General features: G+C 31.6%; 1 protein-coding gene and 1 long non-coding RNA gene across 6 annotated transcripts in view; both read left to right on the top strand.

Annotated features, from left to right (window-relative positions):
* Positions 1-376: 376 nt before the first annotated feature.
* On the top strand, positions 377-1,121 carry LOC135139498 (uncharacterized). 2 transcript variants are annotated; one of them, XR_010282161.1, is made up of 3 exons: positions 377-472; positions 685-904; positions 967-1,121. It is a non-coding gene; the product is annotated as an uncharacterized LOC135139498 (long non-coding RNA). The 2 variants fall into 2 exon arrangements; XR_010282160.1 differs by having other exon boundaries at positions 685-1,121.
* Positions 1,122-2,138: 1,017 nt separating this feature from the next.
* The window catches only part of LOC135139224 (roquin-1), a 35,008-nt gene continuing 23,257 nt past the window's right edge, over positions 2,139-13,889 (top strand). The window contains exons 1-4 of one of the 4 annotated variants that reach the window (XM_064069371.1): positions 2,139-2,398; positions 2,736-3,322; positions 9,700-9,875; positions 9,929-10,262. In XM_064069371.1, the coding sequence (XP_063925441.1) occupies positions 2,737-3,322; positions 9,700-9,875; positions 9,929-10,262 (1,096 nt within the window). In that variant the 5' untranslated portion in view covers positions 2,139-2,398; position 2,736. The remainder of the gene's footprint in view (positions 2,399-2,735; positions 3,323-9,699; positions 9,876-9,928; positions 10,263-13,889) is intronic. The other 3 variants (XM_064069372.1, XM_064069374.1, XM_064069375.1) reach the window with 3 other exon arrangements.

Genomic DNA, 13,889 nt, shown 5'->3' with positions numbered 1-13,889 from the left:
AAAGACGCAACAATCATGTACAGTTATAATCACATACTTAAGTTGGTTATTCAATGCAAGTAGGTATGTCTGGAGGAAAGCATGATTATACAGTTTTTGGTGTGACCCTAAGTACATTAATATTAAATTTTAAGACAGGTTATACGCAAACACAAACGATGATCAACTTATTATGAATTATATTTATCATTTCGATACAAATTCTGTTGTGATAACTGGGGGTTAATCCTTTTGGTAATTCGATGAGATTACATATATTTCAATTTGCCACATTTTTTAAATGACAAGTGTAAACACCTACGTTTGAATTTACCGGGTTTTTCAGTGACAGCTCAGGCATGCGCATACATACAGGTTCTTCGGCACAAATACCGTATGCTTTGACAACTAGCCGGTTTTCTCATAAGAGTCAATACTAATATTTTCGGAATTCATTTAAATTTGAGAGTGTCAACTGTGTTTTTATAGTTTGGTAAGTTTGTTACAGTTTCTAGACTGTGTAGATATCTGTAAAACGCACCATAACGTTTGATTATGCTTAAAAAATAATGTTTTCCAATGTGATGTACAGGTTAACTTCGCTGCATCTTATATTATTTGTTTTGCAAATTAATTCTTTGTTAATGTACATCAATGTTTTTTATATACACTAGTATCTTAATATTATAATATTTTGTATTTTAGGAGAAAATGCCTAAATTTTGTGCTGTTGTGGGTTGCGTGAATCGAAGCACCAGAAATATGGACAAATTTATTTTCCTTTCGCAGCAATTAGCAACAATAAAGGTAAATATATACAGGATGGGGAAAAGGGTGGAAGCTTTGGTTAAAAGCCTTGAAACGAGTGGATTTAACGAAGCCAAAGTAAAGTATTCCTATGTTTGTTCGGATCATTTTATTTGAGGTACAGTACCTACTTATTAGATTTACAGTTTCTAACAAATTACTACATTGGTGCTCTTTTAGGTAAACCTGCAGATTTATCAGATGTGGACCATCCTGATTATGTTCCATCACAAAATTTAGGATATCAAAATAAATCCACTCATAATACTTGTAATGTTGAAAGGCACAGTTGTTTAAAAAAGAGAAAACTGAATAAATGTCTCTAGACTTTTGAAGGCACGAGTTTTATTGGGGGTTATTTTACTTACTCTAAAAATAAAAAAGTTTAGAATGGTATTCATTGTTATGGTAGGGACATCGTCTAAACACAAACTAAAATCACTTGCACTCATTGTATAAGGATCTACGCCGTTTAAATTGTTTAACTTTTTTACATATCTGTTTTTGTCTTCGACGGAAAGACATCGTGCATAATCACTTATTATCCATACTTTAAAAACAAATCACACACCTTCACTTAAACCTGTCACAGTAACCTCAAACGAAAATATTAATTTACAATTTCCCGCTTAAAACACACGGATGTATTTTGGATGACGAGGAATTCAGATCAAAACAGTGTTCTGTATTTTTATTTTTGTTATGTATTTCTAAACTCAAATCGCCAAAAAAAGCACCCTGACACACAGAAAAGATATGAAAGGAGCTATTCACGTGTTTATTTTCTAAATAAATACCCACACTTTTAAATAAAATGCGAAAATGTTAACATTGTCGCTTATGGAGTTTCACGGCGCTTGTCAAACGCTGAGTTCCCGCCACAACATGACGTCACGTGTTATTGGCTAATTAATTAATGGAAAAAGGGTGGTAGAACACCTGGTACACTTCCATTAATAAAGTCGATGACGTCATAATAGACTCGTAACGCACGGTCTGATGATCATTAAAAAAATTAATTGAACTTAATTTAAGGCATTCTCAAGTTATATTTGATTAATTTATAAAAAAGTTTCTATCTAATTTTGTAGTTCTAGTGTGATACCGATTATTTTTTATTCGTTTTGCATTCCATTTGTACTTATAAATGGCCCGTCCCTAAAATAGATTTAACATGTACTGAACATTGAACATACACTTGAAAACTTATCGTCGACCTTAAATTCGATTATCAATGGAAACAAATATGTACTCGTAATAACGTGTTGGAAATTTGTGATGAATCACTCTGTACATATTTGCATATCGTTCTCAGCCCCACTCCACCGAACCAAATGTTTATGTCAACCGAAAAAATAAATAAAAACCGAAAATCTCTCCATTTTCTCCGAAATTTCCATTGTTTTGGCCAAAATCCACGAAATCCCCCCGATTAAGCCACCCAATCGCCGCCAACAGTGCGCAACACGTATTATGGAAAATGATCGGTATGTCTAGTGCGCAGAGTGCGATCACCTTCTCATTGACGTATGACGTTCGAGAAGATTTCACAACATTGTTGTGATGTCTGGTGGTGCTTCATGATGTGATGTTCTCTTGTAGATTAAGTAAGGTAAGCCCTCGTCTACCGTCCCCGTCGCCCCCAGCCGCCCCCGCCTCTCCCACCCCCCAAAGCCTTCGCCCCCCGAATTGCCACATTGGCACCAAAAGTGTCATCACCTGATTTTGACAAGTGATGATGTGAGCAATTCCCATCCCACAAAGCCAATTCGGTCCCCACAAATCCCGAAGCCCCTTTTTCGCCCCGTGAACCCCCTCAGTCGCACCAGCCCCATTCGCCCCCCCACAAGTGCCACAGTGGCAGCAAGTGTCATCACCTGATCTGACAAGTGATGATGCCAGGCACTAATCTAATAAACCCCCAAGCTACAACCGAATAACCTTCGCAGAATGCCAATTCAGGCTCCACAGTGGACGGAGTTCCTGTCTTGTCCCGTTTGCTGCAATGCATTTGACGTCGCCCACCGGAGCCCCATCAGCCTGGGCTGCGGGCACACGGTGTGCAAGACCTGCCTGTCCAACCTGCACCGGAAGCAGTGCCCCTTCGACCAGACCACCATCAGCATCGACATTGAGAGTCTGCCGGTGAACACGGCGCTGCTGCAGCTGGTGGGGCCCCTGATCAAGAAGGATGACGACGCGGTGGACCAGAAGATCGTGTCGAGGGACAACGTGGCGTACTACCAGGACTCGAGGAAGTGCGTCGAGGAGCTGGCGATGTACCTGAAGCCCCATCCGAACGGGAACGTGTGCGGGAGCGGGAGCATTCTGTCGAGGCCGATGCAGCGGAAGCTGGTGACGCTGATCAACTGCCAGCTGGTGGAGGATGAGGGCAGGACGAGGGCGATGAGGGCGGCAAGGTCGCTGGGGGAGCGGACGGTGACGGAGCTGATTTTGCAGCACCAGAACCCGCAGCAGCTCTCGGCGAACCTGTGGGCGGCGGTGAGGGCCAGGGGGTGCCAGTTTCTGGGACCAGGTAAGACAGTTCGGCTTACTACTTGTTATTTATAAAGGGAAACCGAAATCGGGCACCTTGACGGTCTTTAATAAGACGAAAGTTACATTAATAAGATAACAGATGTGGTTTTAAAACGTGGAAAATTGTGAACTAATTTCTCTTTACTTAACATTGTTTCCTATGGAGATGACTTTTTTTTATAAAATTACTTCATTCCGGAATTTACACAGTTGTGATGAAATCTGCCAAGTTATGTAAGCGGTATTTACCTACTTTTGAAGCACAACAAATGCTATTATTATTATTATTATTATTTTCAAATATACATTTTTTATGAGGATTAACATATTAATTTAGATATCTATCTACAGTGTAACATATGGCACATTGCATTGTTGCCATTTTTAGAAATATTAAATTAAATTAAGTAATCTGTGTTATAAAATAAAAGTGTATTACAAAAACACAAGCAGCGGTGTATCTAAAGGCATATGCACTAATAAACGTTGCTTTAATAATCTTTGTGGTGACGTCATCAACTTTTTGAGGAATACTTAGATAAATAAAGTTTAGTCGACATTAATCAAATATTAACTCAGTGTTATCTTTTAGCAAAATCTAACTTATTGGTTCCATAGCCTAATAGGGTATGGTGTCTCAGGTACTACAAGGTTATATGGCTGTTGTAAAATTAGGGTATTGTGTAAATTTTGTTTGTGTTGTTTTAATGTACCAAAAAGGGTTAAGCGGATTACCCAGCAGGTAATATTGAGGTGGCAAGATATTGAGACAAATCCTTGATTTATGACGCTAGGAGTGAGCCCGTAACTAACCGCATAAAAGGAATTACAACATCCCATTAGGAAGTTTAGTGAGGCCATAAACCCTTGTAGTATCACAAATAGAGACACTACATCCGGCAAACGGCCAATTGTCTGTTATCGACGTTTCGTAACCCCTAGAGTATGAAAAAGTGGGTCGCCCATTTGTGGCTGTGTCGTCTGGCGCCGTTAATTGACAGATAATCACCAAAACTACTAGACTAATTTCGTAAAAGTTTAGGAATATCGTGTAGATTTTTTCGTTTGGGGTCAGTTCAGAATTTTGCTGCTTTGTCGCGTTTTTCTGAGTCGCCTTTTTTTGTCCATTTTTAGTTGCCTTTTGTAATCTTTTTTTTTCTGTTTTATTTTGTCACTTTTTTCAACGGGGTTCAATTTGGCTTTTTTTGTTCTATTTTTATGACTTGTTTTTTTGTCGCCCTTTGGTCCTGTTCCGACTTTTTTGGGCTTTTTTATACGTTTTTGGTTTGACTTCTTTGGCACCTTCTGCTTTTTGTTCATTTTCTAGTGTCACATTTTTTTCGTTGCTTTTTTATATCCATTTTCGCTTTTCCCCTTTTTGGCCCTTTTTTTTTCCTTTATTAACCACCTTACTTTTCACATTTTTTTAGTCGCCTTTTTTTTTGTTAAAATTTTTTGTCTTTTTTCGGTTTTTTTTTTTGTATTTTATTTACGACTTCTTTTGTCGCTTTTTTGGGCCCTTTTTCGTCGTTTTTTCTTTGGTCTTTTTTTGTGGAGTTTTTGTCCCCACTTTTTAGCTTTTTTGTCGCCATTTTTGTTTTTTGTTGTTGAAATTTATGTATTTTGTGTTGTTTTTTGTCCTTTTTTCAACTTTTTTTTTTCTTAATTTTTCTCTGTCCTGTTTCGTTTTTTTGTAGCTTTTTTTTAATAGCGATTTTCTTTTTTCGACATTTGAAATTTTTGTCAACACTTGTTTTTGTCATTGGTTTGCGCCCGCTTTTATGAACTTAATTGACTCCTTTTTCATCGTCTTATTATCTTTTTTTTTTGTCGCAATTTTCTGACATTTTTTTTTTTTTGTAGTCTTTTTTGCGACTTTTTCCTTTTTTTAACATTTTTTATCTCTTTTTTAGTAGGATTTTTTGTTTCATTTTTTTTTGTATTTTTTGTCGTCAGTTTTATTACAATTTTTTTCTTGCGTTTTTTATCGCCTTTTTTGGGCTTGTTTGTGTCTATTTCAGTCGAATTTTTTTTACTTTTTCGGTGCATTTCTGTCGCTATATTTTCGCTTATTTCATTTTCTTTTGTTTTCGTTAGCTTTTCGGTTTTTTTTTTGTAGCTTTTCTTATAGCAATTTTTTTTGCGTCTCTTGGTCACTTTTTTACATATGTTTCTGGACTTAATTGTCGCCTTTTTATCTTTTTTTTCTACATTTTTTGTCATTTTTAATCGCCCTTTTTTGTCGTCTTTTTGCGACCTTTTTGTCTGCCTTTTTTCGCTCTTTTTTTTTTTAGTTGGATTTTTTGTGGACTTTGTGTCCTCCTTTTTTCGTTTTCTTATCGCCAATTTTATGTGTAGATTTTTCTAGGCATCTTTTGGCCTTGTTTGCTTTTTTTTACCGCCTTTTTTGTCTTTTTCACCTTTTTTAATCACATTTTCCACGCCTCTTTTTGTACCATAATTTGTCTCTTTTTAGAATTGATTTTTGTAGATTTTTTGTGGAGTTTATTATCGCCTTTTTTTGTTTCTTTTTTTTTTTTTTTGTCGCATTATTCTATAATTTTTTTAGTCGCTTTTTTGTAGTCGTTTCAGCAATTTTGTCGGTTTTTTCCAACTTTTTTTTTCTTTATTTTGACAATTTTTCGATTTTAAATGTTCGGATTTTATTCTTGTTTAATTTTCCAATTTCAATTTTACGAGTTTCCATTTTTAAATTTTTCAGTTTTTCGATTTTCCAACTGTTGGAGGTTTCAGTTTTTAGATTTACTGTTTCACGAGTTTTCAATTTTTAATTAATTTTTCGATTTTTAAATTTTTCATATCTTCCATTTTTCCCTTTGGTTTTATTTTTTCAATTTTCGGATTTTTCTTTTTTTTTCAGGATGAATGTTTTCAAATTTTGGATTTTTGAATTTTTCGGTATTTCAATTTTCGGATTTTTAAATTTTTCTTTTCTTCAATTTTTGAATCGCAGTTTTTCTAGTTTTTATTTGAAATACGTAATAATAATAATTATGATTTTTTAAAATTTTCCCCTTTTCAGTTTTAGGCTTTTAGAATTTTTTTATTTTTCAGTTTTTCGTTTCTTCAAATTTTCGATTTGTAATTTTTTGTTTTGGTTTTTTTATTTTATTTTCTATTATATAAATTTACTCTTTTGGCCTTGTTTTCGCTTTTCAATTTTACTATATTCTTTTGTCGCTTTTTTTTGCCTTTTTTGCGCCTCTTTTTGTGACATATTTTGTTTCTTTTTAGAATTGTTCTTTTATTTATTTGTTTTTGTGGACTTTGTTATCGTTTTTTTTTTTGTCGCAATATTCTATAATTTTTTTAGTCGCTTGTTTGTAGGCGTTTCTGCAATTTTTGTCGCCTTTTCTTTCATTTTTTTTCTTTTTTAAACTGATTTTTTTCTGTTGTTTTTGTCTGCTTTTTTTCGTTTTTTTTTCTGATCAACATTTTTTTTAATAGCGTTTTGTTAGCGCCTTTTTGATGCCTCCATTTTTTTTTTCTTTATTTTTTCTTGCTTTTTTTCTCATTATCGTCCATTATTGTCGTTTTTTGTTTTTTTTTTTTACCTTTTTTTTTCAAGTCAACTTTTTTACTCTTATAAAGTCTTTTTCGAATGTTTGTGGATTTTTTTTGTCCGCAATTTTTGGTTTTTTTTTTTTTATCAACATTTTGTTTGGTTTTTTTTATCGCATTTTAAAGTCTCCTTTTTGGTGACCCCTTTTTGTTCTGGTTTTTTGTGTTTTTTTTCGATTTTTTTGACCCATTTGTTATTTTTTTAGTCGGATTTTTGACTCCTTTTTTTCGGACTTGTTTGCCGCCGTTTTGTCGTTTTTTTTTGTCTTTTTTTGTCAGATTTTTTACACCTATTTTTCGGGAATTTAGTTGTCAATTTTTCCTCTTTTTTAATCTGTTTCCGCGCCTCTTTTTGTGGCAAACTTTGTTTCTTTTTAGAATTGATTTTTTTCTTTTTTTAGTCGCTTTTTTGTAGTCGTTTCAGCAATTTTTGACGCTTTTTTCCAACTTTTTTGTTCAGTTTTAAATTTTTTTAATTGTTCAATTTTGTTTTCATTTTTAAATTTTTCAGTTTTTCGATTTTCCAACTATTGGTTCTTTCAATTTTTAGATTTGCAGTTTCACGAGTTTTCAGTTTTTAATTAATTTTTCGATTTTTAATTTTTCATATCTTCAATTTTTTGATTTGCAATTTTTCTCTTCTGTTTTCTATTTTCTTTATTTTTCCAATTTTTGGATTTTTCAAAGTTCTGATTTCATAATTTTTCTTTTTTTTTCAGTATGATGTTTGGATTTATAAATTTTTCAGTTTTTCAACTTTCGGATTTTTTAGTTTTTCTTTTCTTCAATTTTTGATTCGCAGTTTTTCTAGTTTTCATTTTAAGTAGGTAATAATAATAATAAAAATAATTTTAAAAAAATTTCCCCTTTTCAGTTTTACGGTTTTAGAATTTTTCGATTTTTATTTTTCAATTTTTCGAGTCTTCAGTTTTTCATTTTTAAATTTTTCTATTTTTCGTTTTTACAAATTTTCAGTTTTTCGTTTTGTAATTTTTCGTTTCGGTTTTTTATTTTCTTTCCGATTATATAATTTTATTCTTTTATGTTTCTTTTTAAGTCGGATTTTTTTTTAGACTTTTTTTGTGAACATTTTCTATATTTTTTCATTGCTATTTTTTTGTCACTTTTTTTCCTCCTCTTTTAAACACATTTTTCGCTCCTCTTTTTGGGGCCTATTTTGTATTTTTTTAGAATTGATTTTTTTAGGTTTTTTTTTGAACTTTGTTATCGTTTTTTTTTTTTTTAATCGTGTTTTTTGGTTTCTTTTTTTCGCATTATTCTATAATATTTTTAGTCGCATTTGTAGTCATTTTTGCAATTTTTGTCGCTTTTTTCAACATTTATTTTTTTTAGTGTGATTTTTTCTGAAAAATTATGCAATTTGATGGCGCCACAGAATCGTCGTTCACCATCACTATATGATGTGTAAAATTCAAGACGGATTCATAAACCACAAGTACAAGAGCAAGTTATTAAGATTTATTAAATTACGTTTATTAGAAAAAAATTGTGGGGGCGTCATCAAATCGTTGCTGGGATGATTAATCAAATTGTGGTTCGCGTTTCGATGGAACTATCTGTGTAATAAAAATCCACACAGACGGAAAACTACGAGGAAAGCAACTCTTACATGAAACAAGTCGCTACGGAAAAATTCGCACCGACCGAATTCCGAGAATCCAAGCAACTTCAAAAAATGTTTAGATTTCGGCGTTGGTTAATCTGCTTGCAAATTTTGTTTTCACAGTAAATATGGAAAGGAAAAACTCCGATAAGAAAATAAACGTCCTCAAAGCCGTAATTATCCACCTGTTGTACGTTCTGAGGGTTTTCGTTGTTTATTCGCTTTTATGGTTTATGGATTCAGTTACAGTTCGCGGTAACATAAATGATTAAAATTTTTCACTTGTAAACAAAGTGTAAAGTTTGTTCACCTGCAACCTCAATGGAAGAAGCGCTAACTTGCGGTTGATTAAGAACGAAGTGTTTCTCGAGACTTATTTCCATAAAATAATGTTTTCACGTTTAGCCATAAAACTTTATACACACATAGAATTTCGTGTCGGGAGAATTAATCAGGTTGGAATTTTTTTATATTTCTCAAGATTTTCCTTTGTTTGTTTTATTTGTCTGAATTAAACACAACAAAACATTGTACAAATTATTACGATCAACAATTCATAGAAACATCGAGTGTTACATAACACGTTGATTATTTGTTTAGGGAGTTATAAAAAATGTAATAGTAGGCTTGTGGGAAGCTGGGGCGGTTCAACAAAGCTTGTAGTCATTTTGAATAATTTTAGAATGAATTCTGAGCCACTATAAATAAATAAAAATTTAATGAAGGCGGTTCTGAGTCAAGGTTAGAAGAAAACATTTTTTCTAAGACACAGACTTTTTTAATTCAATGTATCACGTAATGTCTACGCAACAAAAAGAAAATTGCGTTATTCTGTGACCTTTTATCGTTTATTGTTATTTATTATTAAGTTCATTTTTATTGAGACTACACCTAGAGTATTTTAGTTTTTTTTTTTTTTTAAGTCGAAACTAGGCAAAATTGTTGCTAACCACAGCACAACGTTGTTAATGCGGCCTTCAAATATGTAAATAAATTTGAAGGGTAATGTATACTGCATTTTATTGACGATTGTTTCGAATTTTAATCGTGCCATTTTGACTAAGGTTTGCTTAGCACTTTTACCGTGACGTCATCAAATCGGTGGTGGGGTTGACCCGACGCCCACGATTTTCACCTTCCAACACTAAAACGCTTTCTATTTCACGCAGCCATGCAGGAAGAGGTGTTAAAACTAGTCCTTCTAGCCCTGGAAGACGGCTCGGCCCTGTCGAGGAAGGTCCTGGTGATGTTCGTCGTCCAGCGCCTGGAACCCCACTTTCCGCAAGCCTCGAAGACTAGCATAGGTCACGTGGTCCAACTCCTCTACAGGGCGTCATGTTTTAAAGTAAGCGCGCGAAGGTCGGTCGGGCGCCAGTTTTTCATTTTCGAGCTCCCCAGGTATCGAAACGCGAAGGAGACTCCTCCCTGATGCAACTCAAGGAAGAATTCCGCACTTACGAAGCCTTACGTCGCGAGCACGACGCCCAAATCGTCCAAATTGCAACCGAAGCGGGTCTCAGGATCGCCCCAGACCAATGGTCGGCGCTGCTCTACGGGGACACCGCCCACAAGTCCCACATGCAGAGCATCATCGACAAGCTGCAAACTCCTCAGTCTTTTGCTCAATCGGTCCAGGAGCTGGTCATCGCCCTGCAGAGGACCGGGGATCCGGGGAAGTTGTCCGTTTTGAGGACGCCGCTGGAGCTCCTGGCGGGGATCGACCCGAGTCCTGGTGAGTTGTGGGCGAAATTTGTATTTGGTCCGTTGTTGTTTCTCGATTTTATTAGTGATTTTATGCGTTTGTGTTGGCAATATTATCATTTTAAAAACGAATTACATTGCTTACTAGAGGACTTTTTTTATCGTGTGGTACTTTAAGTAACAACATGAGTGCGTATAATAAACCGTTATTATTATTATTATTATTAATATTGTGTGGGTAAGTAATAAAGCGGCGAATATAGTGGTCGTTTAGGTTGCCAAAAAATAAAATAAAAATTAGACCTCACACGAATGCGTGGTGGCGATGTCCAAATGTAAACATAAACAACGTAAAATTGTAAATTTGTAAATAAATGAATGTGAATATTTGGTAGGCGCCCCCAACAACTACAAATTTTACAGGGTATTAACACATATAGTAAAAATTGGTCGAAGGTTATTTTAACAGGACTTTGAAAAATTATATATATTTTTTTGCGATTTTTGTTTTTTGATTCCCTCTATAAAGTAAAAACCAGTGGCGGAAATAACACTCCCAGCTTATGGACTTGAATTTTTCAATTGTTCAATTTTCATTTTTTCGATTTGCAATTTTTCTAGTTTTCAAATTTAAATTTTTCAGTTTTTCAATTTTCCAACTTTTGATTCCTTCAATTTTTTTGATTTTGCAATTTTTCAATTTGAGTTTATCGAGTTTTCAATTTTTCGATTTGCAGTTTTTCATTTCGGTTTTTTATTTTCTTTATTTTCTCAATTTTTAATTTTTCAATTTGCAGTTTTACGTTTATTTTCTTTATTTTTCCAATTTTTTGATTTTTCAGTGTTTCAATTTGATAATTTTTTTTTTTTAATTTTTCGTTTCTTCAATTTTTCGATTTACTATATTTCAGTTTTTTCTTAATTTTCTTGTCTCTTCAATTTTTAGATATTGCAATTTTTCGATTTAAAATTTGTTGAGTTTTAGAGTTTTAGAATTTTAGTTTTTCAATTTTTTTATTTTTTCAATTTTTCGTTTTTCAGTTTTTTTTATTCTTTAATTTTTCATTTCTTCAAATTTTCGATTTGCAATTTTTTGTTTCCGTTTTTTATTTTCTTCATTTTTCAAATTGTTCGATTTTTCAATGTTTCAATTTTACAATTTTGTTTTTTTTTCCGGTTTTAATTTTTTCAATTTTTCGATTTGCGTTTCTTAAATTTTTCGAGTTACGATTTTTCAGTTTTTTAATTTTCTTGTTCCTTCAGTTTTTAGATATTGCAATTTCTCGATTTAAAATTTTTGGAGTTTCCAATTTTAGTTTTTAAATTTTTTGGTTCTTTAATGTTTCATTTCGTCAAATTTTTGGATTTGCAATGTTTCGTTTCGGTTTTTTATTTTCTTTTTTTTTTACAGTTATTCAATTTTTCGATCTTATATTTGTTGGTCTTTTCAGTTTTAATTTTTTTTCGTTTCTTCAACTTACGAATTTTGGATTTAAAATTTGTCGAGTTTTTAATTTTTTATTTTTCAATAATTTTTCATTTCTTCAAATTATCGAGTTGCAGTTTTTCGTTTCCGTTTTTTATATTCTTTACTTTTACAATTTTTCGTTATTTTAATATTCCAATTAATGATTTTTTGTTTTTCCAATTTCAATTTTTCGTTTCTTAAAGTTTTCGGTTTGCCATTTGTTTCTTTAATCTTACGATATGGAACCCTTCGAGTTTTCATTTTAAAATTTTTAGTTTTTCAATTTTCCAACGTTTGAATGGTTCAATTTCTAGATTTGCAGTTTCACGAGTTTTCAATTTTTAATTAATTTTTCGATTTTTCAATTTTTCGTATTTTCAATTTCTCGAATTTCAATTTTTCGCTGCGATTTATTATTTTTTTATTCTTCTAATATGAATTTTTTCAATTTTTGGAATGTTGAATTTTTCGGTTTTCCATTTTTTCGGTTTTCCAATTTTCATGTTTTTTAATTTTTCGTTTCTTCATTTTTTGATTTCTATTTTTCAATTCAAATATGTAATAATAATTTTTAAAATATTTCACTTTTTCAATTTGCGTATTCTAGACTTTTTTGATTTTTTTTTTGTGGTTGTTTCGATTATTCAAAATTTTCATTTGCAATTTTTCATTTTTTTCACATCTTCAGTTTCTCGATTTGCAATTTTTCGCTTCGGTTTATTATTTTTTATTTTTCGAATATGAACATTTTCAATTTTTGAATTTTTGAATTTTTCGTTTATTCAGTTTTTGATCTCTATTTTTCATTTTCAGTTTTAGAATTTTTTATTTTTATTTCTCAATTTTTCGATTCTTCAAATTTTCTATTTGCAACTTTTCAATTTTTAATTATTATTTTTTTTTGTTTCTTCAATTTTATTACATGCAACTGTTCGGCTTTTCATTTTTAAATTATTCGGTTTTTCAATTTTTCAACTTTTGGATTATTTAATTTTTCATTTTAGATTTTTCATTTTCTCGATTTTTCAAAATTTCGTTTCTTCAATTTTTAAATAAGGAATGATAATTATATTTTTTAGAATGCTTCACCTTCTCAATTTTACGATTTTAGAATTTTTTGTTTTTTCCTTATCCATTTTTCAGTTTTTCCGTTTTTCAGTCTTTTGACTTTAATTTTTTTTTTACTTTTCGATTTTCTTATTTCCCTATTTTTAGATTTTTTAATTTCTCGATATCGAATTTTTCAATTTTTCGATTTCCGAATTTTCGTTTTTTCAATTTTCGATTTTTTTAACTTTTTTTTTATTTTCTGATTTCTCGAGTTTTTGATTATTCATCCTTTAACTTATAGATTTTTTATTTTCCTGATTTCCCAATTTTTGGATTTTTGGTTTTCGGATTTTTTATATTCGATTTTTAATTTTTTTACTTTTCAACTTTACAATTTTGACGGTTATATAATTTTTTTATTTTACAATTTTTGGGTCTTCAATTTTTCGTTCCTTTAATTTTGCGGTTTGCCATTTTTAATTTTGTTTCGTTTCTTCAATCCAACAATTTGGAACCATTCGAGTTTTCATTTTTAAATTTTTCAGTTTTTCGATTTTCCAACGTTTGGTTCATTGTCTAGATTTGCAGTTTCACGAATTTTCAATTTTTAATTAATTTTTCGATTTTTCAATTTTTCGTATCTTCATTTTTTCGCTTCGGTTTATTATTTTTCTATTTTTCCTATAAGAACATTTTCAATTTTTGGATTTTTGAATTTTTCGGTTTTTCATTTTTTCGGTTTTTCAACTTTCAGATTTTTTAATTTTTCGTTTCTTCAATTTTTGATTTCAGTTTTAGAATTTTTTTATTTGAATTTCTTGATTTTTCGATTCGTCAAATTTTCGATTTGCACTTTTCAATTTTTAATTTCTTTTTTTTGTTTCTTCAATTTTATCACAACATGCAACTGTTCGGCTTTTCATTTTTAAATTTTTCGGTTTTTCGATTTTCCAATTTTTGCCTATTTCAATTTTTCGGTTTTCCAATGTTCTGATTATATATTTTTCTTTTTTACAATGTGAAATTTTTCAGTTTTTGGATTTTCCACTTTTTCGGTTTTCAAGTATTCGATTTTTCAACTTTTAGATTTTTTAATTTTTAATTTTTTTTTAGATTTTTCAATTTCTCGATTTTTCAAAA

The sequence above is a fragment of the Zophobas morio genome, unplaced genomic scaffold (genome assembly GCF_036711695.1).
Source record: "Zophobas morio isolate AGI-343-1 ecotype UQ-CSIRO unplaced genomic scaffold, CSIRO_AGI_Zmor_V1 ptg000031l, whole genome shotgun sequence".
NCBI classification, from domain to species: Eukaryota; Metazoa; Arthropoda; class Insecta; order Coleoptera; family Tenebrionidae; genus Zophobas; species Zophobas morio.
Note: the sequence above shows the minus strand (reverse complement) of the source record. Positions and strands in the feature narration are given on the sequence as shown.